This window comes from Glycine max, chromosome 5 (genome assembly GCF_000004515.6).
Source record: "Glycine max cultivar Williams 82 chromosome 5, Glycine_max_v4.0, whole genome shotgun sequence".
Lineage (NCBI taxonomy): Eukaryota > Viridiplantae > Streptophyta > Magnoliopsida > Fabales > Fabaceae > Glycine > Glycine max.
Window position 1 is genome coordinate 941,488 of NC_038241.2, and position 25,349 is coordinate 966,836.

General features: G+C 31.9%; 3 protein-coding genes across 4 annotated transcripts; 1 reads left to right on the forward strand and 2 right to left on the reverse strand.

The window, feature by feature from the left end:
- Positions 1-815: 815 nt before the first annotated feature.
- LOC100818950 (C4HC3-type ring finger domain-containing protein) lies at positions 816-5,384 on the reverse strand. 2 transcript variants are annotated; one of them, NM_001361508.1, is made up of 7 exons: positions 5,185-5,384; positions 4,856-5,057; positions 3,822-3,907; positions 3,588-3,734; positions 2,198-2,321; positions 1,270-1,556; positions 816-1,141 (listed from the first exon to the last, which is right to left on the reverse strand). In NM_001361508.1, the coding sequence occupies exons 2-7, from the start codon at positions 5,046-5,048 to the stop codon at positions 1,049-1,051; spliced, it is 930 nt and encodes a 309-aa protein (NP_001348437.1). In that variant the 5' UTR covers positions 5,049-5,057; positions 5,185-5,384; the 3' UTR covers positions 816-1,048. The 2 variants fall into 2 exon arrangements, with proteins under 2 accessions (NP_001348437.1, NP_001241911.2); NM_001254982.3 differs by having other exon boundaries at positions 4,856-5,092.
- Positions 5,385-7,498: 2,114 nt separating this feature from the next.
- LOC100306194 (uncharacterized) lies at positions 7,499-8,458 on the reverse strand. Its single transcript, NM_001248298.2, is given in 3 exon segments — positions 7,499-7,747; positions 7,900-8,200; positions 8,324-8,458. Coding segments are annotated over 3 exon segments (435 nt in total). The 5' UTR covers positions 8,451-8,458; the 3' UTR covers positions 7,499-7,740.
- Positions 8,459-12,477: 4,019 nt separating this feature from the next.
- Positions 12,478-18,853, forward strand: LOC100818422 (serine-threonine kinase receptor-associated protein). Its single transcript, XM_003524478.5, has 7 exons — positions 12,478-13,104; positions 13,448-13,583; positions 14,161-14,242; positions 17,551-17,726; positions 17,930-18,067; positions 18,150-18,289; positions 18,365-18,853. Exons 1-7 carry the CDS (start codon positions 12,987-12,989, stop codon positions 18,631-18,633), a joined length of 1,059 nt encoding a protein of 352 aa, XP_003524526.1. The 5' UTR covers positions 12,478-12,986; the 3' UTR covers positions 18,634-18,853.
- Positions 18,854-25,349: the final 6,496 nt, after the last annotated feature.

Consider the following 25,349-nt stretch of genomic DNA (forward strand, 5'->3'; position numbering starts at 1 on the left):
GATAGGTCACTAAAACTCAAGTTCTGGACTCATCGATAAAAAAAAAAAAAATTACTGTTAGATTTTATAAAACAAAAAAGATCACACGTGTTAAAAAAAATACATATAATTGATAAAAAGATCTATTGTATAACTCTCTTATTTAAATGTATAGCTCTCTTACTTAAAGAAAAAAAAATCTTAAAATTTGATTTAGATCACACATATAATTCCACAGGTCCTGTTACTTGGCACAAAGCTTTACTGACTTGGAAGTTAGCAATTGCCAATTACTGTCAAGAGGGAAGTGTGACGCAAGGGAGTCCTCCCAGTCATAATTGAGCACATTTCTAAATTTTGTGTACGCAAGTTCATCGGGCCACGAAAGATACAGCACTGTCAGTACCATGAATTGTGTGAAAAAGCAAGAGAATTACATCAGTAATTCAGTACACTCTTTTAGCCACTAGCTATGTCCTCCCCCACCACAAAATAAAAAAGGGAATAGGCGAATCATCACAACAACATACTAAAATCATACAAGACTTGTAGATATTTTGTTTTTCGTTTCCCCATTTATTTTCCGATAACATTAATGTACAATTGCCTTGGCCCTTCACCCCAAAATCATCGGCGGATACCAAGAAGCTTTTTGACATCTATTGAGAAAAGGAGGGGAAAAATGTGCGAATATAAGTTAAGAACTGATACGATGTGGTACAAAGAATGAGAGACAGAAATTATATGTATTGATAAGGTGTTTGGAGTGATGAGGTATCCACTATTCCTTACTCATGACAATTGTGATGGATACATTAAAGGTAAATCATGGTGCATGGACAAGTATCAGCATATATTTTCATAATTTTTCCAGTCAGATTTGTAGTATACAGAATCTGGCAAGGATCCAGACTCTTTGTTTAAAAAAATAAAAGAAAACGATGATATAAACCATTTCCAAGCACTAGCAAACAAGGTTGCTGAGCACGAGACCGTAACGGTCAAATAAAGAAACAACTTGATACTCAAAATTATTCAAAAACATTTCTACAGGTGCGTGCTCCCTAATTTACAAGAGCTTAAGCATTTTCAAGCGACCTTCATGTTCTGGGTCCAACTTGGGTGGGAAATAACAGCCACCAAGATCCTCTACTATGTATTCCTGTAAACATATTTATAACAATGAATGATCAAATATAGGAAATATGAAAACCATTTCAGACAGATGATTTCATTTAGTAGAAAGATAAAACAACACGGACATTCAATATAGCACTGGGGTATTATTACCTTTGTAAGCTCCCTCTTGGTGAGGATATGGTAGTGCCTCTGCCATATTCTTTGAATGGCCATGGTGGCAGCAAGAAAACCATAAGCTATACCAAGAATTGCAAAGATGACAACAAAAACAACCACAAGGGCAAAGCATGCCTCCATTGACGCAGGAAAGCAATCCAAGATGCCCCAACCATAACAACAGTTTTGACAGCCAGCCATTCTGGGGTCATTGCTATTGAGGGAGGAGCAATGCAGTATGAGACCAAAAAACCCAATCAGTACAAAGAAGGCCAGCACTCCTGACATACAAATATAAACCATCAGAGAGAGAAATGAACAGGAAGCAGAAGCTAGAGCTTTCAAACAATTATTACCACCAAGGATTAATTAACTAAATGTTAAAATAGATCCACTGAATGAAATTTGATTAGATATTACAATCAACTGTTTAAGAAACATGCAAACAAAATAGCTCAGAGAGAACAAGTTAAAAGTAACTTTTAACCATAGTGTGCTTCCTTTCATCCCTTCTAAAAGCAAAAAACATGGATGGATTTCTACCTTTACATATTAATGTTTTTTTACTAATAGATTTGGATTCTCTCGTGTTTTTTGTTTTTTCAGTCTAATTCAAATCAAACTTAACTTGTCTTGTGTGTCTTTTTTCTCTCCAACATGACGTCTAACATGTGTGGATCCAGATTCCACTCAGATATACGTTGAACAATAATCTCTTTGAAATATTCTTCAGGATTAACATTAAATATTAAGGATGAGGCAAATATCAAAGCAGATTACATGTATCATGGATAATCTAGATAAATATGGTTCCCTAATTTCACAAAAATCTGACAGCAAAAAAAAAAAAACCCGACAAATATACAGAAGAAATTCAGCCATTGGTTAAAAGCAAATAACTTCCATAACCATAAAAGCTTACCGATGCAATAATAAAATGGAATAGGATGCCTTGACAGTATCCTATCCCAACCATCATCAAATGAGTTCCTGAAGGAACCATCTTTGTCCATGATGTATGAAAAGCCACCAATAGCTGCAATCACCTGGAAAAATCAATAAAACAGATTAGATATACTCGTAAATAAACATTACACCATATGACAATATATGCCAAACAAATAGACAGATGCATCACAAAATCAGTTTTTACAACATTTCAAATCAAATCAAAACTAAAAGTGCTAATAAAAACTAATTTACAAGGCCTAAATTATTAATATTGACACAAGCAAGGGAAAAATTGCAAGAATATGAATTGAAGACTGACAACCAGGCTGTGCAAAAAAAAAAAAGACTGACAACTGGTCCCCTAGTTAACTATGCACAAGGTTGTCAAACCGAAAGTTTATATAAACTCGTGGAGCTTCTGTACACTCAACTCGTAAACTTGTAAGAGTTTACTAATATTAAAAAAACTATTAATGACATATATGCATAACATAATACTTTAATACAACAATAATTCAACATTTCAACTGCATAATAAAACAAAGTAGCAAACCACAAAAATAAAGAGTGGTTATTAAACAAGATCAAACTACATAAATTACCAAAACAACCTAAATTCATAAAAACATAAGTTTCTAGCACGAATTTTTTTTGAAAAAAGAGTTGATTTCTTCAAATCATGTGAGCCCTAGTAATATGTTGCATTTACATTGGCTTCAAAAACAATACATGAGAAGCATAAAACACTGCCACCGTGGGGTCAATGGGGGGCAAAAACTACATTTGATTTCAAACTTGTTGGCTTGCTTCTTGACTCGAGAGTTTATGTGAGTTTATATGAGTTTATCCAGAAAAAGAGTTAGACAATGAGTTAACTTGTTTTTACCTAGAATCATAAACTCATAAGAGTCTACAAGTTTACTCAAGAGTTTGACAACAATGGCAAAGCATTTCAATATCACCACAGCAAAATTCCTAATAATTCAAGGACTAATGAAATTGAAATGCTCTCATCTTATCTCAATTGGTGTCTCCTTACCATTACTGATACCAACACAATCATAATGTCTATATCTAATTGTTCCTAGGCCAATGAAAAATAAACATTTATGGATACTATTCTGACCAAATACCAATATGAAAGCTCAATTTACTAATTCCACAGGATAAGCAGCATCTTTCTGAAAGAAGAGTACTTATAAGTTATGCCAATTTATTAATCATCATGATAACAGATGTAGGACTGAATTGGAGCTGAGGAGCTTCTAAACAAAAATAAGATCTCTTTGGGATAGCTTAATAAAAACAATGAAAACATAAGCATTACATATGAAGGATAAGGAAGGGTTAAGAAAGCTCACAGTTTGTACAGCCAAAAAAACAAGGAAAACATCCCTTGCCACAAAAAGTCTGAACTTTATTTTACGCCAAGAGTTGTCCTCAAACGATTCAACTCTAAGATGAAATTGGGCTTTGCAGGTTGTGCAGTGTGAGAAGGCAAATCCTTCCTATGAAGCACCAAATTATCATTTGATCTCAACAAGTTAATACTAGCAGTTAAAATTATGCATCAAGACCAGCATCAAAATATACACCTTTACTGAGCGCCAATGATCAAGACATGAACGATGGACAAACTGTTGGGTCCCTTTGCACATGCACGGAGATATCAATTCATCCTCTACAAAATCAAACAACAATTAGCTTTATGAAGACTACGACAACCCAAAGAATAACATCCATATTGTTGTTTGCTAACATCATGTAGCATTTATCTGATGAGTTAATGGGTTAAGTATCATGGGTACAGGAAATGCCCAAGTTTCAATTATAAAAATCTTGATCATCAGTTTATCTTTTACCAACTTTTTGCCCAACGAATAAGATCATCTGGCTTCTTCTAATCACATTATTGATTTAGTGCTGAAAATGAGAAACTTCAACATATAAAATGTTGAGTTGTCAATTAAGTTTAATCAACAAGATGTTGAAAAAATAAAGCATATGGGAATGGGAGGTAAGTGCTGCGCCATGCATGCATTAAACAGAAAATTTTAAATAAATGACAATGGTTTCCTGCTTTCCTTAGCACAGTTTATTTTAACACCAAATGTTCCCTTTCATTAACCAAAAACAATTCAAATGTTAATGATTTCAAGAATCACGTTATAAAAATACACCCTTAGAAGAACTAAATTTTCCAATCTCAGCTTCCATTGTCAGCCAAGGTGTGTTGAACAAACAATATCAAAATACAATCATCTAGTTTGACAGCAGGAAAAATAAAATGGGAATTTGGAGTGGCACAACATTGGCTTTCTATTGTTAGGAAGGAACAAAAGCACTACAAGGACCAATTTAAGACACTACAATTCTTCAAATAAGATTCACAAGGGGGAGGGAGTGAAGACCAAAACAACAGTATCTGATCACAATGTGACTAATTTCGATGCTGACAAAGATACACTGGTTCATATTTTAAGGACTCTAATTGCACTCTCCAAAACCACTACCTTATTAAGTCTTTATATAATTTTACAGGGAAATGCCCATATTTCGCAATTTAATAATTCCACCCGAAAATGAAAAAATTCGGCGCAAATTTGAAATCTTTTGCGGGAATTTTCACCTGGGTCGGAATCGCTTTCGAGGCAAATTCGACAACAGGGGAGTAATCCAGCCTCAACGTCTTCTTCCTCATTCTTGATCTCACCAGAGCTTCCCGGAGACCCATCCTCTTCCTCCTGGTTATGGAGCAAAGGGTCCGAATCACTAGGGTTTTGCATAACCGCTGGAGGCTGAAGCTGCACTTCCCCCTTCATTGATGGTTACTGTTCGATCAAGCAGGTTTAGAAAATTGAAAACCCTAACAACACAATATCGCGGAACCTTGATGATGCAATGAATTACAGTATTGAAAATGAAAAGGGTCAATTGAATTAATTTGGAATCAGGTACCTGAAATTCAGAGGGGTCCTTGGTGAATCAGTTCTTAAGAGTTAAGAATGTCGATGATAACAGTAACAATAGAAGGGCAATGCTATCCTGTTTGATAATAAACGGCAAGGTTCAAACTTCAAGGTACTGTTTTGGACTTTTTTGTGCTCGATTCTTCCATTTCACGAGGTAAACCCGAGGCTGATGGTGATAGCAAACCTACTTCTTGTCTTGACGTTTGACTTTGTGAAGAAGAAAAAAAACTTTGTAACCTAATCAAATTAGTTGGTATGAAGTTGATTTAAAAAAAAAAGAATAAACCAATTAAAATGGCTTGGTTTATTTTTTTTATGCGAAACTTAAATATAATAATGTAATGAAAATGGAGTAGTTTGCTTACAATATTATGATGTGTATTTTTTTACAATATTGTGTTGTATATATAAGCAATAATAAAATAAAACCAAAGAGAATGTTTAATTTGATTACTTCAAATGTCCAGTGTTGTCACTCTTCTTCGTGGTGATCAAACAATAATTCTTGTATATAATTTTGTGGGTTTAATATTTTTTTTTAGTTTCTAAATCTTTTTAAATTTTTCTATTTTAGTCTTTAATTAAAATTTTGATTGGTGTTAATTTTTGAATTATTTTTTATTAATATTTTTATTCTTATTGTTCAATATTATGGTTAAATGAAGATATGACATGTTATAACTAATCTAAGGTAACATCATATAACTTTTTTGGTAAAATATGTTTTTAATCTCTTTTCTTTTCAAAAAAATCATTTTGGTCTCTTAATATTTTTTTGTACTGTCTTAGTTTCCCATTTATTTCTATGAAATTCGTTTTTAGCCCTTGAATAATTGTTTAACTGATCTTAATCTACAATTATGTTAGTTGTTGTTTGATGTGACACTCTGTAATACAACTACACACAAAAAACTCCATTTTAATACCACTCAAATAAGAGAAGAGAAAAAAATCTATTTTTATTATTGTTCACTTTCTCTCTTACCAAACAACTAAAATATCATTTTATTTTTTACTCTTACTTTCCTTCTACTTTTTTTTTTCTTTGTACTTACTTTTGTGAACTGGAACCCAAGAAAATGTTAAAAAAAGTTTTTACATTAATCAATTATTTTACTTTGAGTGTGTTTGTTTCACGGACTAAAGTACATTTTCAAAAATATAAACACAAAAATGTGATGTCTCGAAACACAAATGCTACATTCCTATAATTATTACAAGCTTTGGAAATTATTATGGATATTGTATTATTCTTTGAACCAAAAGAGTTATAACTTCCATTTTTATCTTGCCTTCTTACAATTTTATTTTCACGTGTCAGAAAGAGAGATAGAAAAGTGATATGTCTAAAACACCTGTAAGTTCTATTTTTTATTTATTTTTTAAAATTTTAAAAATTATTTTCAAGAATATTAAAACTTAGTCAAACATATTTTTATATATATTCAATAAAAACATTCTTAATAACAATATTATCGGGAACGATTCATAAACACTCCATTCGTTCCACTTTATATGACTTTCTAATATATTAAGAATGTAATTAATATTTCAGATTTCAAAAAATATATTATATGTATCTTTCTAATTAATTAGACATTCTTTTTTTTTTTTACTGAACTAGATGTTTTCTTATTTATTACACAAAACCTTCTACTCTCGCCAAGAATACTCCATAAGAAAAAATATTTAATACATTATTATTTTTCTAAAACAATAATTTATATTTCCTCTGTCTCATTATAAATGTTATAATAATAGTAAATAAATAAAAAAGAATAGTAATTTTATAAAATTAATTTTATATCATTATTAATTTATTTATAAATTTTGTTGTCTATCTTTAATATTATAAAGAATATAAGTAAAAAAAGATAATTAATGATATTAAAAAATTAAAATAATAATTATTTTAAGATAATTTTTATCTCTTATACAATAATGATAAACATACGGACCATACTACGTTTTACTAAATAATAATTTATCTTAAAAGTGGTGTTTTATGAGAATCACTCTCATAATTATTTATTTCAAGAAAGGAAACGAAGTAAAGAGCAAGTAATTATAGGAAAAAAATTAAGTCTTACATCTGCTAAAAATAAAATTAAATTAAAATATATAAATAAGGTAACCCTCATTCTCTTAAACTAAAACTAGCTTATCACACAGCAATTAACATGATACTAATATTGGTCAAGAGTGATGGGCATCATGGAATACTACGATCAAAGAATCATTCAAAGCCAGACAGCATCCAGGAAATTTCCCATATGGCTTTTCCCCGAATACTTCCTTCGATTCAATTACAAACAGCCAAAATGCTGCTGGCTGTCGGAAAATTCACAAATACTAAAAAAAAATAAAGCAAAACCACCGAATTTGCACACCCACACACACTTTCACAACGTAATAACAACAATAATTGAATTAACCAACTCCACACACAAAAACAAATCATTCACCCATCAAATTGAAGATACAACTTCTGGATGATATGGAATGTAGCACCTAATTACCAGATATACATGTTGCATATTTATCATACCCTGCAACCAAAGATATATAACACCATTTTGTCAAACTATACATGAATAGAATTAATTCAACTTCCATATAAAAAAATAAATTAATTCAAAATTTTAATTAATTCCTTCACACATAAAAAAATAAAATAAAAAGGGAGCAATTTGGAATTTACTGTTGGAACTCTATGTTGATCAAGGCGGCAGATGTATTGGCTATAGTCCCGAAAGCCTTGTCGGAAAGAACCATGGTGGTGCCACCGGCGGAAGCCGGCGACACCGCCGTGGCGGCGTAATCAACAATCTTAATCTGAATGCTCTGGTCTGGAATGCACGTCCTAGGTTGCTCCGCACTTATACATCTCACTAGGTATTGCCTCCCACAGGCAGCTCCGTTGTCCCATATTCCATCTCCCGCCGCCGCAAAAAGATTGCTCGACGGAAACTGCGTGGCTTCGGTACCGTAACACCCCGATGCTATATAACAATTAATTAGTTATTATACACATATGTATATATTTACTTATTCAGTGATGACTTTATGTAACAACAAATTAATACTGCAGAGCAGGATTGATATGTAATAATATATATACTTACGTAAATATGGAGGGGAGTAGCGAGAAGCGGTGCCAACGTCAGCGTTAGAGTGGTGAAGCAGAACTATGAAAAAGATGAAGAGTGTAGCTGCTGACATGATCTTATACATGGATAAAATATGATGCATCTTGTGAGGTGTAGGAAGCATCCATATGATTCATTTATAGTTACTCTTTTTTTTTTTTTTTTTTTATTACCGTTGGTGGAAGTCGATGTTTGCTTAACAGAATTAATTTAGAATGGTCCTCTGGGACCGATGAGGACGCGGTTGCTTAACAAAATTAGACATGTTTCCTTTTTTCTTTTATAATATTTATACATGTCCTTTTTGAGGTTTTAAAAAATTATATATTTCTCTTTTTATTTTAAAAATCTACACAAATACTCAAAATACCGTCTAAATATCTAACAGTAATAAATAAGTTATGTGGTTTGATAATTTTGATTAAAAAAAGTTAAAAAATATTTTTATCCTGATAAATATGAAAATGTTTAAAATCTGTTATTATAAAAAATGTTGGATTTTTTCAATTTTTGTATATTGATTATGCATATAATCAATGTAGAAAGGTTAAAAACTAAATACATTTTACAATAACATACACATTTATTTAAATGTAATTAAACCTAATTTCAGACTAAAAAATAATATATTTAGATTTTGTGAATACAAAAACTAGATAATTTTTTTTGTAATAATGGATTTCAAATAATTTCATATCTACGAGGATGAAAAATATATATTTAGTCTTTTTTAATCAAAATTGTTAATACATGTAATTTGTTATTGTTAAATATTTAGACAATATTTAGTGAATTTGTGTAGGTTTTAAAAACAAAAAAAACATGTATAATTTCTTTAAATATCAAGAGAGACATATAATTTTCTTAAAACTCATAAAAACATGTATATGTTTTTTTTAAAAAAAAACATATGTAATTTTTCACACGAGAGACATGTATGTATAATTTACTATATATATTTATAATTTTCAAAATTGTAAAAAAATAGGGCCACCAATGGATCATGAACATGTAGGTCTGTCTCCAAATATTGTTCATAAATTGTTAACGAGTGATAACCTAGTTTTAGTTGTATGTGTCGTTGGGGACGATTTTTGCTTACCTTGTCCCTCCCCCCGAATCTCATAACCACCCCGTCCTTGAAAATCGATGGGACTAAAAATTTGCCCTTGTCCTTGCACTCAAAATACACATAAAATATCTTGTGAAAATTTATATATAAACAACAATCATAACATAAATACAATTTATATATATATATATATATATATATATATATATATATATATATATATATAATAGTTTTGTGATTTAATAAGGACGGGGCAAATATCTATATTACCAAAATCGTCTCCATTCCGAATTAAAGAATCGAAGAAAATACGAACTCGATTAACTTAATTTTTCTCCGTCAAAATTAGGGCTAGTTTGGATGAATATTCACGGGTGCATGTCCTATTACCATGTCTATGTGTTGAAGATAAAATATGATTTTCTTATTGTATAATTATTTATGTTGAGAAAAAAATTGTTAAAACCCATTTTAATTTTAAGTCTATTGTATTGTTAGGGTGAATTCCGTATTGGGACAAAGGTAACACAAATGTAATAGTTGATGACTTTTCTACCACGAAACATCATACATACAGATTTAGTTAAATTTTATTTAATTATCATGTATACCTTTTAATCAGCTCATTCCTTAACCAAAATCGTGGCACGTTCATTTGAGACTGCTTACATATTTTTTTATTAACATGGACCTGGCATTCTGCGTTGATGGAGGCGCAACAACATTAATGCGACCTGTCGGGCGGCCCCATCCCACAATTTATTATATAACTAGTTAACTCAAAATTACATAGACAATATTTCATATTAAGAGTATGAAGTAAAACTTCGATTGGAATAATATTTTGTAAATATAGATGAAATTTTAGTTATTAATAAATTTTAATTTTTTTACATTAAAAATATAATTTTTTTACAGTATTAATTGATTATGAATTATTTTATATGTAGCATTTTAAAAATAAATTGACAGAAGGAATAATATAAATTTTAAAATTATTATTATTAAGTCAAGAATGTATTTTTATCCATAAAAATCAAAGAAATTTTACTAACTCACATATTATATCAATCAACTCAATTACACTTCTTTAATACAAAGTTAATAATCTTACCCTAAAATGAGAATTTATAATTAGATAATAATATAAAAAAATTTATATTATCAAGTGTAAAATGGAGGAAGACTTTTTGATACTTGAGCAATTACACCTTTTTATACTTATATATATATATATATATATATATATATATATATATATATATATATAATTTTTTCCTTGGACTTTTTAGCCCCATTTTTATTAAAAAATATTTCAAGAAATGATAAGTAGTTACCATATACTTTTGGTGAGTAAAATAATTCTACTAATAATACTTTTAGGAATATCACTCCATGAAGAGTATATTTATTCTATGAAATATTTTAATGATATTATCTATATTAATTATTACATTATTTTTCAATTTAAAAAATACTTTATATTCAAAAGTGTTAAAAATTAAAATTAGTAAAGACTAAAACTAAAAAATATATCTAAATAGTTTTTTTATCATGTGTTTTAATAACTAATTTTGTGAAACCCTCTAACTAAATTCACAACCTAATCTTATGAGCTTTTAATTACCAAATCCAGAAGAGATTTTTTTTTCTTCATTTTTTATGGATCTAGAATGAAAAATTATATTCCAAATTACCTAATGTGCGGAACAAATTAAAAAACCATTCCAAATTAGACACTCCGGATTAACATTAATATTGAGAAGTTAAATTATCTTCCCACCGCTCGTCACAAGGACGAACCCACTCGTCTGCGTTCGTCCAGTGGAGTGCCGCTTTCGAATCGTCAGCGTGGAGAACCGTTCGTCCCGACGAACTCGATCGTAACAATAAAATAATATTTTTCTTGATAGCAGAAAAATGAGGGAGAGTAATGGCCATGAAAAATCAGATGAAGATAAAAAAAAATAAAATCATATGAAGAACACGGTGATGACAAAATCATGCTCAAAACCCCAAATCATTCTCAATTAATTCTCCAAAAACACAACAAAAAATTCAATTTCCCAGAATCAAAACTCAGAATCATTTAATCCGAAGCAACCCGGCAAAAAACAGAATCAATACTTAATCAAATCGAGTTTTGAAACATTGCCTTCGCATGCGCATCATCCTCGACGGCACCGGCAGAAGCTTTCGAGTTGAAGTGAAGAGGCATGCGGGAATGGTAAGCAATAACCGCGAAAGGGGAGCAAACCTTTTCGATGGGGAGAGTGAAACATGCTGTCATGACCGCCACGAGGAGGAGAACGATGATCTTGATGAACTCTAGGAGGATTACAGACTACAGAGTAATAAAAAAAGACTAGTTGAGAAGATCACCATTGGAGATGCTACCGGATACATTACAGGATTAGTTTAATACATTGTTTTTAACACGGAGAAGAAGCTGTGTTATGGAGGAAGTTATAAAAGGTAAGGGAAATTTTGGAATTTTTAAGTTTATGGTAGTGCAGGTGAAAATTCGTTTGGTGTAGAAAGCAATGGCCTTGAAGCTTAAGCCTTCCTATTTTTTTTTTACCTTACCGTTATACATCCACTTTCCCTCTATGTTTATCTATTTTCGTAAAAAAAAAAAAGTCCTCTTTAGGAATAATACACTCCCCTTTTAACATACAACATTTCCTCTTTAGAAAAAATACGATCCCTTATTAAAAAGCACTACACTCTGCATGACTCTTTAGAAAAAATACGCTCCAATGCTTCTTCCTCCCCTCGATGCCATGAGGTCCTTTCTCCTCCTCTTCAACTTCATCGATTGCAATGAGGAGCTGCTGATGTTGGTCTGCGAGGCACATCCAACCATGAATAATACGCGAAACCACACTGCAGCTGTAGGGGGTGTATTTTTTTTTAAAGATGATGTTTTATTGAAAAGGGGAGTGGATAAGCAAATAGGGGAAGTGGATATAGTAGATAGTTGTTGGGCCAATGCCCATCTGTAAAACCCAGGTCCATATGGGAGTCTGCGAAAGAAGAAAAACAGAAAAAGAGATTGGCTTTGGGGTGGAGTGGGGTCCACAATCCACCATCTCCATCAGATCCAAACCCAACGTAACCTGGCTTCGTGCCTATCCTCCACCCTCAACACAGCCTTCCTTTCCTCTTCTCCTTTTCTTTACCAATTTTATAATAATATATTTATATCTTTTCTTTTCCTTTTTACCATTTCGATCCCAATTCTTCCTCACACCATTTTCAGTTCACAGGGTTAGGTTTAGGTCCCTTGTCTGGTCTGGTGTGCAATTCTCCCCATACAATAACAATACACCCACTTTATCAACCAATCAATCAATATACCTAGTAGTGATTAGATTTAGTGATCGATCCTCTCCTTTCGTTCTCAAACCGTAGATTTAGATTTTAGGGTTTCTCTCTTAATATAATCTTTTGACACTTCCGTAACAAACAAAAAAATTACATAAATTTTCCCTTATAATTATTATTATTTGGCTTTTATCTTTGGATTAACTAGGCTTGAGCTATCACAAATAATTGTTTCGGAGAATGGAAAAGAAAAAGGTGGCAGTTCCCCTCGTGTGCCACGGTCATTCTCGCCCTGTGGTTGATCTCTTCTACAGTCCCGTTACGCCTGATGGGTTTTTCCTCATCAGTGCCAGCAAGGGTACTTTTACTGTTTCAGCTTTAAATTCGGAACAATCATTGTCCTTTTGTCTTTTTATGGATCTGAAATTATTCTGGATTTGTTTTGGTGCCTGCTCCTCAGATTTTGATTCCTGAATGCGTATCGATGTGTCAGTGGATGACATAAGATTGCTTACTGTCATTTTTAGCTCTCAAAAAATGGAAAAAAAGAATAAACATTTTAGGGTATTATTACTGCTACTGTGAGACGCAGTTAAATCATGTGTTTATGCACTGAGTGTCTTAGCTTGTTGCATTGTTTTTTTTTATGTATGAGTCTAGTGGAAGATTTGATGGATGGTGGGTTTTTGCTTGGTTTTCAGATTCGAGTCCTATGCTCAGAAATGGAGAGACTGGAGATTGGATTGGAACATTTGAAGGGCACAAAGGTGCTGTGTGGAGTTGCTGCTTGGATACCAGTGCCTTACGTGCCGCAACTGCTTCTGCTGATTTCTCAACGTATGTCATTGCTTTTTTCTTTTCGATCCTAAGCTCACTCACCGTCCTATGTGTAATTGGTGTTGCTACTTGGTGATTTAGCTCACACTGACCTATCACCTGCCTTTGCAGAAAGAGACTGTGAAGTTGATTCAAACGGCAATGGGATTCATCCCATTTATTTGAGTTCATGCTACTGTGTTTACTTGTAAACTTGTTTCCATGCTTGTTTGTTCTCTCTTGCACACCTTTTTTGTTGGCCCTGTTCGTGCTATTAACTTTATAGCTTATTATTTACATTTGGCACATGATCATAGGTTATGGCAGTTTTGTTGAAGTATTCTTGTGTTGATCAGTTTTCAGTAGTATTGGCAGCTAGATTCTCCGAGCAACATATCTGACGCTTGCATTAGCTTTTGCTTTTCAGCTTTCAGTAGTGTACATTAGAGTCACTCTTCTCTTGGCCTTTGTTTCTGCATTGCTTGTTACAACATACAAGTAGCATGATCAATTCGGCAATTAATGCAATGCATTATATTATCAAGGTTATACTTCATTGATTAAAAGCTTACAAGTTTATCTTTGGTTTAATGTGCAGGAAAGTTTGGGATGCTTTAACAGGAGATGAATTGCACTCTTTTGAGCATAAGCACATTGTTCGAGCATGTGCTTTTTCTGAGGTAGTTTTGGCAATGTTAATTTTATACTGATTGATTACTATGATTTCTGTTGATATCCATTTCTGGAGAATGAAAATCAACATATAAAATAAAAGCATAAAATAAATAAACCATCGTAGACTGGTAGTTAGAATCTCATGAATTGTGATTCAATTCATGTGATTTGGTTCAAATATTAACACTATCCATACAGAAGACATGGAGATTTGTTTTGTTGCCAGAAATGCATGCTGAATCACCAGAATCATGCTGGAAGTTTAGGAATTTTGATTCTGTTGCAGTTCCAAGTTCCAACTATACAGATCTTGTAAACTTGTAAGAGTTTACCAAACACTAAAACAATATTAAAATGCCTAAATACAGTATCCAAACAAAATATAGAATAATAGATATCCAACATTCCAACTTCATAATAAAGCAAACCTTAATAACAAAGTATGACATTGCAATTTAAAATAACACATAAATGACCAAATCAAAAGTTCATAAGATGAAAACATAGAGTTCAGATAGAACACATTTGTAAACAATTTAAGCTTAATCAAGTTGTTAATCAAGCTTTTAAGTGGTCAATCAAACATTCAGTGTTAATCAAATTTTGCTAAGCTAGTGAGGGGAGGCACAACACAGCACAATCGGGGGTGAAGGGTAGTAGGAATAGGAACACTACACTAATACCACACAACACTAGTTTCAGTTTTTCAAAATGTGGTAGGCTTAGTACACCCACAGCAGGAAGGCACAGCACAACACAAGGGGATGAAGTGTGCCTTGTTGAAAATTTGGCAAAAGATTGTTGCTGGTGGCTTGCAGTCTTTGAATGTTTGTTGTTGCAGATTGCCACTGGTTTTGGTTGTCAAAGGTCACCCATTAGGTCGTTGAATGTTGTCACACAAAATGAACATGACCTGATGCCATTGTCCCTCTAAAATGTGCAGGAAACGCATGTGGTTGCAACACAAAAAGTAGAGAAACCCTCCCAATGAAATGCTGTTGATTCTGGCTTCTATGTGGAATATTTAAAACTTTTGTTGAACTCGTTAACTCTTCCACAACTTTGCAAGTTGATCTAAGTCTATGTGAGTCTAATACAAAACGAGGATTCAGGTTGATTTCCAGGTAGAGAGATGTTAACTCCTTGGCATGTGTATCAATTTGTTAAAGTAATATTAAAATGGTAAGATCGAGTGTTTAGTCTATAGGGACTTTGATTGTGCATAGAGATTGTATATACCGAATTTTAAGCAACGAAATGATTAATTGTGGAAAAGTGGATATATTTCAGAATTAAAGTGCAGAAATTTAAACTTCAACAATGATAAAGGATAGAGAAGTAGAGCAAGATGCAAGAGACAAGAAAACAAACACTTGGAGGTGGAAATTGATGTTTGGTGCAGATTTTTGTAGATGTGTTAGGTGTTTGGCCTACCAAAATTACTCTTGATACAATGTTAAGGATTTTTTCACCATTTAAAATTATTCCAACTATTACTTTTATCAACTAAACTACTCATACCCTGATTTCTCGTGTGAAAGAACCTAAACAACCTAATTTCACTCATAATCCCTTAAGAGTTAAACCAGGTAATTTGCTTTAAGACTATCGATGCATAAATGAGGCTAATTAACATCATTCTATCCCTAGACATTGGTTACCTAGAAGTTCCATCAAGTTCTTAGGGTAAAAACATTTCCCAATGATTAAAACCCTATAACATACATGTGAATAGATGATCAAATCATAAACAAGGCAATAAACTTAGAAAAGAAGCAATAATATTGAAATAACATTAAATGAATAGTAAAGATCATTACGTGAAAGAGTGTTTGGTATTCAAGTCCCCAAACAAAAGATGAAACAAAGGAAATGGAAGAAAATGGAAGAAGAGCTCTTTTGTGTCCTTGCTCACTAACTCCCTCCAAAAGCACAGTACCACCCTTTTATATTCTTCAAAACAAAATGCTGCACAGTCATGTTTGTCGAGAATGACTGTGTGCTAAGCCTCCATGTGCGTGCAGAGTGCACATGCAAAGTACAATTGTCTTAAATGACCACGTGTTAAGCCTCCAAACGTATGCTTAGCGCCCATGCTCGATACAGTTGGCTTCCAGCTTGGCTTCATGCGTTGAGCGTACACTAGTGTGCTAAGCGCATTGCTCTAATTTTTCAACATCTTTCAGATCTCTGCTGTTGTGTCAAAACTCTAAAAAAAATAGAACCAAAACGTTGTACATTCACTAACTTTAGCATTCTCGGGATAAAAACTTAGAAGAAGCTAAATTCCTATCTTTTTAAGTCAAAAGAAACATTAAAAGAGAAGAAATTAGATAATTGCTATATAATTTAAATGTAGAAATTAAGTATGCAAAGCAATTATCAAGAAACACCACGAGTTAATTTGTGAGTTTTAACAACCATGCTTAGAGGGACAGGTAGCCGAAAAGTCACTGTAGGGGAATGATCAGGCAGGGATGGGTGAGCGTGGCAGGATTCTTGTTGGCACAGGTCTATATGAAAAAGTGCTCCGATATCATACAGTGGATAGTGTCGTGGACAAATAGCAGAAGTCACTTAGCTTTCGAAATATATGATATTTATTAAAGTGGGTAGGTGAATAGGAGTTATAGATATATCTAATTTTTTTAGTGAAGTTTTTATATGTCTCTTTATTTTAGAATTTAGCATTGACTCCAAATTTTCTTCTTCCACTGACTTATATTTGGATGGGGAATTGATAGAGGAATTCAATTTTTAAGTGAATATAAATTATCATACATCAAAATGACTTGTTTGGATATCAAATCCAAAGAATTTATAAAATGATGGGAATTTTATTTAAATTTTTTTTTTCCAAACAAAATGAAGCAATGCCAAATAACACCTAAAATGAAGGAATTTCAAATAACACAAAATGAAGTTTACATAAATTACTTCCATCTTAATTAAAAATTTGAACTACAAGAAATTTCAATTGCTTTATTCAAACAAAGTATTTTTGAAAATGAAAAGAATTTAATTGAAGTAATCAAATTCTCATGCACTTTAAATTTCTTGAAATTTGAAATCCGTTATCTAAACACTGTATCTTTTATCTCATTTCTTTGTTTAAATGTAATTTTTACTATAGCATACCATGCCATTGCTATATAAATTGTTTATGCATGTCTTGCAAGTATTGTTTTTCAACCTTATCTCTATTATAGATAATGATGAAATTTGGGGAGTAATCGATGTTTCTTCTTTATCTGGATTTTTCCTGCAAATGCTTGCATTTTCAAATTCACTGATATTTTATACCTGGGAGCAGGATACTCACCTTTTGCTCACTGGGGGAGTTGAGAAAATTCTCCGGATCTATGATATGAATAGGCCTGATGCGCCACCCAGAGAAGTGGATAAGTCCCCTGGTTCTGTCAGAACTGTTGCCTGGCTTCATAGTGACCAGACAATATTGAGTTCATGTACTGATATGGGAGGTGTCAGGTATATCAATCATTAAGCCGTTTGATACTGAAAGCTTGTCTGTGTTGTAAATTGTGTGTTAGCTTTCTTGTTTTTAATTTTATATATATATATATATATATATATATATATATATATATATATATATATATATATATATATATATATATATATATCAGCATTGGATACTATATATTGCACTGAATCTAGTTGATGTTTCACAGGTTATGGGATGTAAGAAGTGGTAAAATAGTCCAGACACTTGAAACTAAGTCATCTGTGACAAGTGCTGAAGTGAGTCAGGATGGCCGTTATATAACCACTGCTGATGGTTCTACTGTAAAGTTTTGGGATGCGAACTAGTGAGTACCAAGCCATGTTGGTCTTTCTCTTTACCCATATCTGTTTGTATGGTTTATCATCTTAGTTACCTTTGTTTTCCAGCTATGGATTGGTGAAGAGCTATGATATGCCCTGCACTGTGGAATCAGTTTCACTGGAGCCTAAGTATGGGAACAAGTTCGTTGCCGGCGGAGAAGATATGTGGGTTCGTGTGTTTGATTTCCATACAGGGAATGAGATTGGTAAGCAATTAGCCCCATTAGATTTTGATCTTGTATTGTGTCTGTATATCTTTTGATGATCTATCTGTGTGGCAGCATGCAACAAGGGGCACCACGGTCCTGTCCACTGTGTTCGTTTTTCTCCTGGTGGAGAATCCTATGCCTCAGGATCTGAGGATGGAACCATCAGAATATGGCAGACTGGCCCCTTGACCCTCGATGACTCAGAGACTGTGTCTGCAAATGGTTCAGTTGATAAGGTGAAGGAAACTGCAGATGAGGTTTCACGCAAGATTGAGGGTTTTCAAATTGCAGATGAGGGGAAATCTAAAGAAAAGGATGAGGCTGTGGAGGAATCAAGCTAATATAGTCTCGCATTTTGTCTGGCAGAGTGTTAGAATTAACTAGATCAAGTGCCTACTACTCATGTACGTGATTAGTAAAGTAAATTTTGTAAATTTTAGTTTGTTTGAGATTTTACTGAATTGAACGAGCTTGTTGCATCTGGCTTAAATAAGTTCTATGTTTGCTTTTATTTCAATTCTGACATTGGAGTTTATGGAATATAGGAAGTGACTTGGTATACTTCAAGAATCATGGCCACTAAAGCGGCTTTAATCTATAGATTCTGGCCAGTTCAATTTTGGCCGGGGCTTGCGGTCTAGTATATCTTTTTGTTAGTTACATGTTATCAAATATAGAATAGAATTAGAAAGGGAGGGTAAAACGCTAACATTTTCATTTACGCTTTTATTGCAAACTTAATAATTTATGTAGAAATTTGAAATGTTTAACTATTCAATTACTCGAAAACAAATTTTCCTTGTCTTAACCATTTTCTAATTGTGTGCTACAAATGTATGTAGATTGTCGTCATTATGAGTAATTTATTTTAAGAAATAATTACGAGTTAGTTAATTTTTGGTTATATTTGAGAGAGAAAAAAAAGTGAATTTTGTTGCTTATAACAGAGAGAAGAGGGAGCAACTCAATCTTTTTCCGAACATACATAAAAAATTAATTAAATAATAAAACATGCATATTTCTCCATTATTTATCAAAGCATACATGCTTATTATTCACAGTATAAATTTGGATTTTGGATTGAAGGAACTTGAATTTATATTGTTTTTCCTAAAAGTTTTCAAAAATCTATTGAGAATTCGGGTCCCTCCAACCTGAATTTTGAATATGATTTTTTTTTAATTTTTATTCTTAAGAAAAATTATTTTTTTAATAGATTTAAAAATAATATAAATAAAAGAAATTAATCCAAATAATAAAATTAGATAATATAATAAAGAAGATAATAAAATTAAAGAAAAATAGTTAAAAACAGTCTCGTTGAAGAATATTTTTTAATTTATATATAGTGTGAAATTAAATACATTAATAATAAGAAAAATGAAAATTAATTTGCTTGACTAGAACCTCCAAGACGATGAAAATGCCTATTTTTTGAATGACCTACTAGTTTGTAGATTAAATAATGTTTTGGTTGATCTCTTTCTCTTTCATCAAATCTACATGTAACACTATACACTATACATTATACATTATGCATTATATAGAATAATGACATGTCTCAATCAACATTGAATTCCAGACAAGCCTCTATCAAAAATACAGTTCTAATCCTATGAGATTTCAATACACATCAACGGGACAAATATTCAAACAACTATAAATAACATGAAACACCTTTAATACAACCACACACTTCCACACAACATATCTTCAAAAACCAAATTGAATCTCAATACTATGACATTCTTGGGAGAAACAAGCAGTTAGACCATTACTAACTCAATATTAACATTCATTTTTTCAAATGGATCAATCATTCACAGCCAAACTAGTGTTTATTTTCAAAGTCCTACTTCAATACCAATGCGAGTTTCTAATAAGTGTTTTTTTGAGACACTCGAGAGTAGATTGCACAACACCCTTCAGCTAATCAATGACCAATTTATGGATGAAATCTACTACCGATACTCATTCATGGATGCAGATGTTAATTGCTATTCATGAGTTATTAGTGTATTGAAAAATTGTAAGAAAATAGCAATGTGCCTCCAATTTATGGTTATTTTTGTGGAAATTGTAAATATTTTCATTCTTGTGTGAATTTATAGAATAGAAACTCCATTTTTGTGACCTAATGTTGAATTCAACTCAATTTGTAGGCTAAAGAAGAGAAGGTGCAAAAAGCTGCAGATGAACTCGCTTAGCAAGGCAGAATGGCTAAGCGAGCCTTCATGTGCTAAGAAGTCCAAGAGCCTTTAAAATACTGAGTTGGCGGAAAATCAAAGGAGGGCACCACAACCACAGTCTAGCCAACCATCTACTAGGTGAAAAACAGAGAGAAGAAGGGTAGAGAGGCTGGAGAAGACATTCTCCCTCATCTTTTTCCATTTTCTTTCACCAAAAACATTTCTTTGTTTGTTTGTTTGAAGCTTTGCTTGTAATGGAAGGCTAGAATTTCTTTGTTGGGAAGTAACTACTGAAAACTCTTGATGTAATGTTCTAACTATCTATTTAATGTTATTTTCTGGTTTTCTTTGCCTCTATCTATATTTATTTTACATGCTTGTGGCTTGATCAACCATTTGTATGTTTAGTTAGGTTTTTTAGTGTTGAAAATGCTTTAAAACCTTAGAACTTGATAGAGCAAGCTAGAAGTCTGTATATCTAGGAATAGAATGCAGTAATCTAGTATATTTTACACTGTGTGCTTATTGTAATTCTTTTAGAACGAGTTTGTTGAGGAATTTAGAACAAAAGCTAAGAGAGTTAGGCTTATTCATGTAAGGAATCATGGTCTGAGTATTTTCTTAGTGTAAGAGCACTAGAATAATGTTAAATAGAGAAAACCCTTTTTATACGACAAGAGAAATTTCAGTAGGAAACTTCCCGACGCTTTTATCTTGATATTTATCGAATTTTACAACTTTGAGCATTTTACCATTATCTAAGTAGTTTAATCCTGCAGAAAACTTATTCACCATTCAATCTTTACTTTATTTCAAAGTTAAAAAATGTTTACATACTGAATATAAAAGGGTAAAGATTGAGTATGTAAAACGGTAAGACTGAGTATCTTATCCATAGGGAATTTGTTCGCCTATCGGCAAGTGTACCAATTTAGTCATGATGCAATGTTATATTACAACTGGACGTGAAACATACCACGACAACATGAGTTTTTAGGTTACTCTTTATTATATAACTGAGACGTAATAATTATTTATTCATTGTGTTTTTAATCAATTTAATTTTTTAAATTATTTCCCCTTTTTAAATTTATTTTAAGACTACTAATTAATTTTTTCATTTTTTTAATTAATGTATATAAGGAAACAAAACCGTTGACGAAACAAAAATTGAACTTCAAAAAAATTCACAACATGTTCAAGTACCTTAAGTTTACAATTTACTTAAGTACCTATATGATAACTAAAAAATTATATCATGATATTTTTTAATTTTCTTAATTTCTTTTATTTATATTATTTTTAAATCTATTAAAAAAAATTAATTTTTCTTAAAAAAATCATGCTCAGAATTTAGGTTGGAAATAGGTTTTTGAATTTTTTTTGGAAAAATAACCTATAAATTCAGGATAATAATCATGTATGTTTTGGTATTTAATTAATTTTTTTTATGTATGTTTGGGAAAAAAATGGATAAATAGTTACTTTTATCCCTCAATGTGTAATTTGCTGACAAATACGTCCCTCAAAGATGAAAATACAAAATTTAGTCCATGAAAGTGTAAAAAGTGCGACAAATATATCATGTCATTAACTTTCGTTCGTCATCGTTAATAAAATAGCCTACGTGGCACAGAAGGACAAATTTATCACTGAAATGATTGTCAACGTGGATTACCATCATAGGAGCATATTTGTCATGATATTTTTTTGACTTTTCGTCTTCCCACTCCATTGATAAATTCGTCCCTGAAAGATGAAAATGTAAAATTTAATCCCTGAAAGTATAAAAAGTGCGACAAATATATCTGGACATTAATAATAGATTGTAACTAATTATTATTATTATTATTATGTGTTTATAATTTACAGCTCCTATTCGTTTAGTACTTATGCAATATATTTTTTTAGATTTCCTTTTAATATATATATTTTTATTATTTTGATTTTCTTGTCAAATCTTAATCTTTGCTATTAAAAAAAACTTTATCTTATATCTTATAATTTTATCAAATTTCTACTAAATTTCTCACTTTTAATATTTAAAATTATTTCATATCACAATTCTAACTTAATTGCCCTTATATTTAAATTGAAAATAATATGTTGAGAGTTTTGAGTAGAAAAAGCACAACCGATCGCAGGACCAAATTTACTAAATTTAAACTAGATAAAACTAAAGTGAAATTATATGTCTTTTTCCTTAATCAATAATTAATATATATATATACACATACCTCAAATATGAAAGAATCCATTACATAAATCTTATATGCTTCTATTCGCGACAACACTTATTATACATAATGAATGAAATGAAAATCGTTACTAACAAATAAAGAACTCAAATAAATTTAAATGAAAAATACAATAATACCCAAATTAATACATATGTTAACTTTAAAAAAAAACAAAAAAAAAACTAATAAAGAGGTTTATTTTTTGCCTTCAGGACATACATACAGTTGTAGAGGCTGCAACAACCTTACATTTTATTTGACATAATAAAGATTGATAATTAATTGAAGAAACAAAAATTTCAAGAAATAAAAGACTTTCATTTTTTAAAATGGTAACTTAATTTTTTTATATCATAAAACTAAAGAATTTTATTTTATTTTGGAAAATAAGTAGTTATATTGATTAATTAAAAAACTAATTAACAGTTTGATAGATAGATGAATAAATAGATGAATAATCAAAATATAAAAATTCAAATTTTAAGTTGTATTTTACTGTTTTTAATCTCTTTTTTCATAGTTTCTCTCTTGGGAACTAAATTTTGCATTTTCATCCTTTATTTGTCAACGAAGTCGAAAGGCGAGCAATATTTCGGTGACAAATTTGTCCATTTGTGCCAAATAAACTATTTTATCGTTGATAAAAGATGAAAATTAATGACATGACATATTTGTACACTTTTTACACTTTAAGAATAAATTTTGTATTTTCATCATTCCTAAACACATTTGTCAAGCAATTTACATGTTGAGAGGCAAAAGTGATTATTTACAAAAAAAAATTCATAAATGAGATTCAGTAAAACTTAAACAATGTAGCGCATAATTAGATTGATTATACCATCTTCTTCAATTCACCCCATCATCTTCAAACAGAACATGGACACCATCGTCCTTCGATTCATTATTATTTTTTTTCTTTCCTGGCCACCTCCATTCTCTTTCTCTTGCACCGCCAACAGGCGTTGGCCCACCACCACCCCTCTTTCCCCTTTCTTTACCAACAACAAAAGCATAAACACACAGACAAAAACAAACATAAAACGCCCAGAAACACAAAACATAAAACGCACTATTTACTCAGATCTAGAGTTACAGATTACAAATCCAGGATCAAGGAGAATAAGAGAATTCAGATCTGTTGCATTTCAACATAAAAATCTAAAAAAACAAAAGCTCTTATATGTTGCAACAATGGCGTTTTGTAAATCGTCGCACCAGAGCTCCACCGCCGTTGGAGTCATAGATCCAGACTCAACCACGTTTTCTCACCAATCTCAGATCTAAAAAAAACTCAATAGACAGGGAAAAAAGGAATATGACAATAAGGAAGCTTAGGAGAAGAGGTTTCTGAGAGGTGGGGTTGGTCCAATGAGATGTGTCTTTGTGCCTTCAGGAGGTGTCCTCGGTATATGTTGATGTCGGAGGATGAGGTTATGATGCCTTCAGGGTTACTGTTTTTTTAATCTGTAACTATGGTGGATTTACCATGAAAGACAAAGATATTAACAGGTTATTAAAGAAGCCTTTGCTATTCCTGGTTATGTTGCTGGTTAAAACACTAGGACTAAGACCTTGCTATACCTGGTTATGTTGCTGTTGATTGTGGCTTATGTTTCTCAACTTAATATGGTACTAATCTTAATTGAGAATAATTTCATTTTCCATCAAAATTGGAATTGCTATTTCATCATTGCATGCTAAGAAAAGAATCATGGCATATCTCATCTTGTTTGTACTTGAATTCCTTTCCTGGCAAGCTAGTTGGCTCGTGTTTGGTCACTTTGGTGCTTCTCAAAAGTGGGAAGTAGTTGAGACTATTTATTATTTATTGGAGACATTTCTGCATCTGGGGTAAGCTTTTCTTCATAGACATGCCAGACCATCTTTAAATTTAGTGGGATCCACTGTCTCATTGAGAACAAATGGTAGAAAAAACACTTCCTCCAATGAACAGCCAGGTTGTTCTTACTTAGGGGTCTAACATGAAAATTTCTCCTTCCTCCTCACTACCCTTTGATTATTATGATGGGCTTTTTTTTTTTTTTTTAAAAGGGAATAGTACTATTAAGCTCCCATCAAACGGGGAGAAGTACAAGCTAGCATCAGCTGAAACAAGCAAGGCTAGCATAGGGAAAACAGAATTAACAATTGTCATAAAAGAGTAAGAATCATGACTCAAATTTGCCAAAAAAATCAACCCAACTAGTTGCTTCCCTATGAACACGAGTATCCCTCAACATAGAAGACAGCTCCCTGATCATAGGCTTAAGCGACTCAGAATTGATCTTCCCTGATTTAATCATGTGTACCACGGCCAAAAAGTCCATTTCAAACATGACATGACTAAAGTTGATACTCCTTGTTAGTTTTGATTCCATGCTTAAGACCCCATAACTCTGTCCATATAGAGTTACGCATGCCAATATTTGAATGGAAACAAGATAAAATTCTCCCAAACGAATTTCGAAGGCTTTTTTTTGTAATTAAACTTAAAATTTCACTTCAATTATTTATATAAAAAGATAGTTAACATTAAAGGTGGATATTAGTTCCTACAGTAAACTTTAATTTTAATTAAAGGATACTATTGAAGACCACATAAAAAAATTACCCATATTGTCTTTT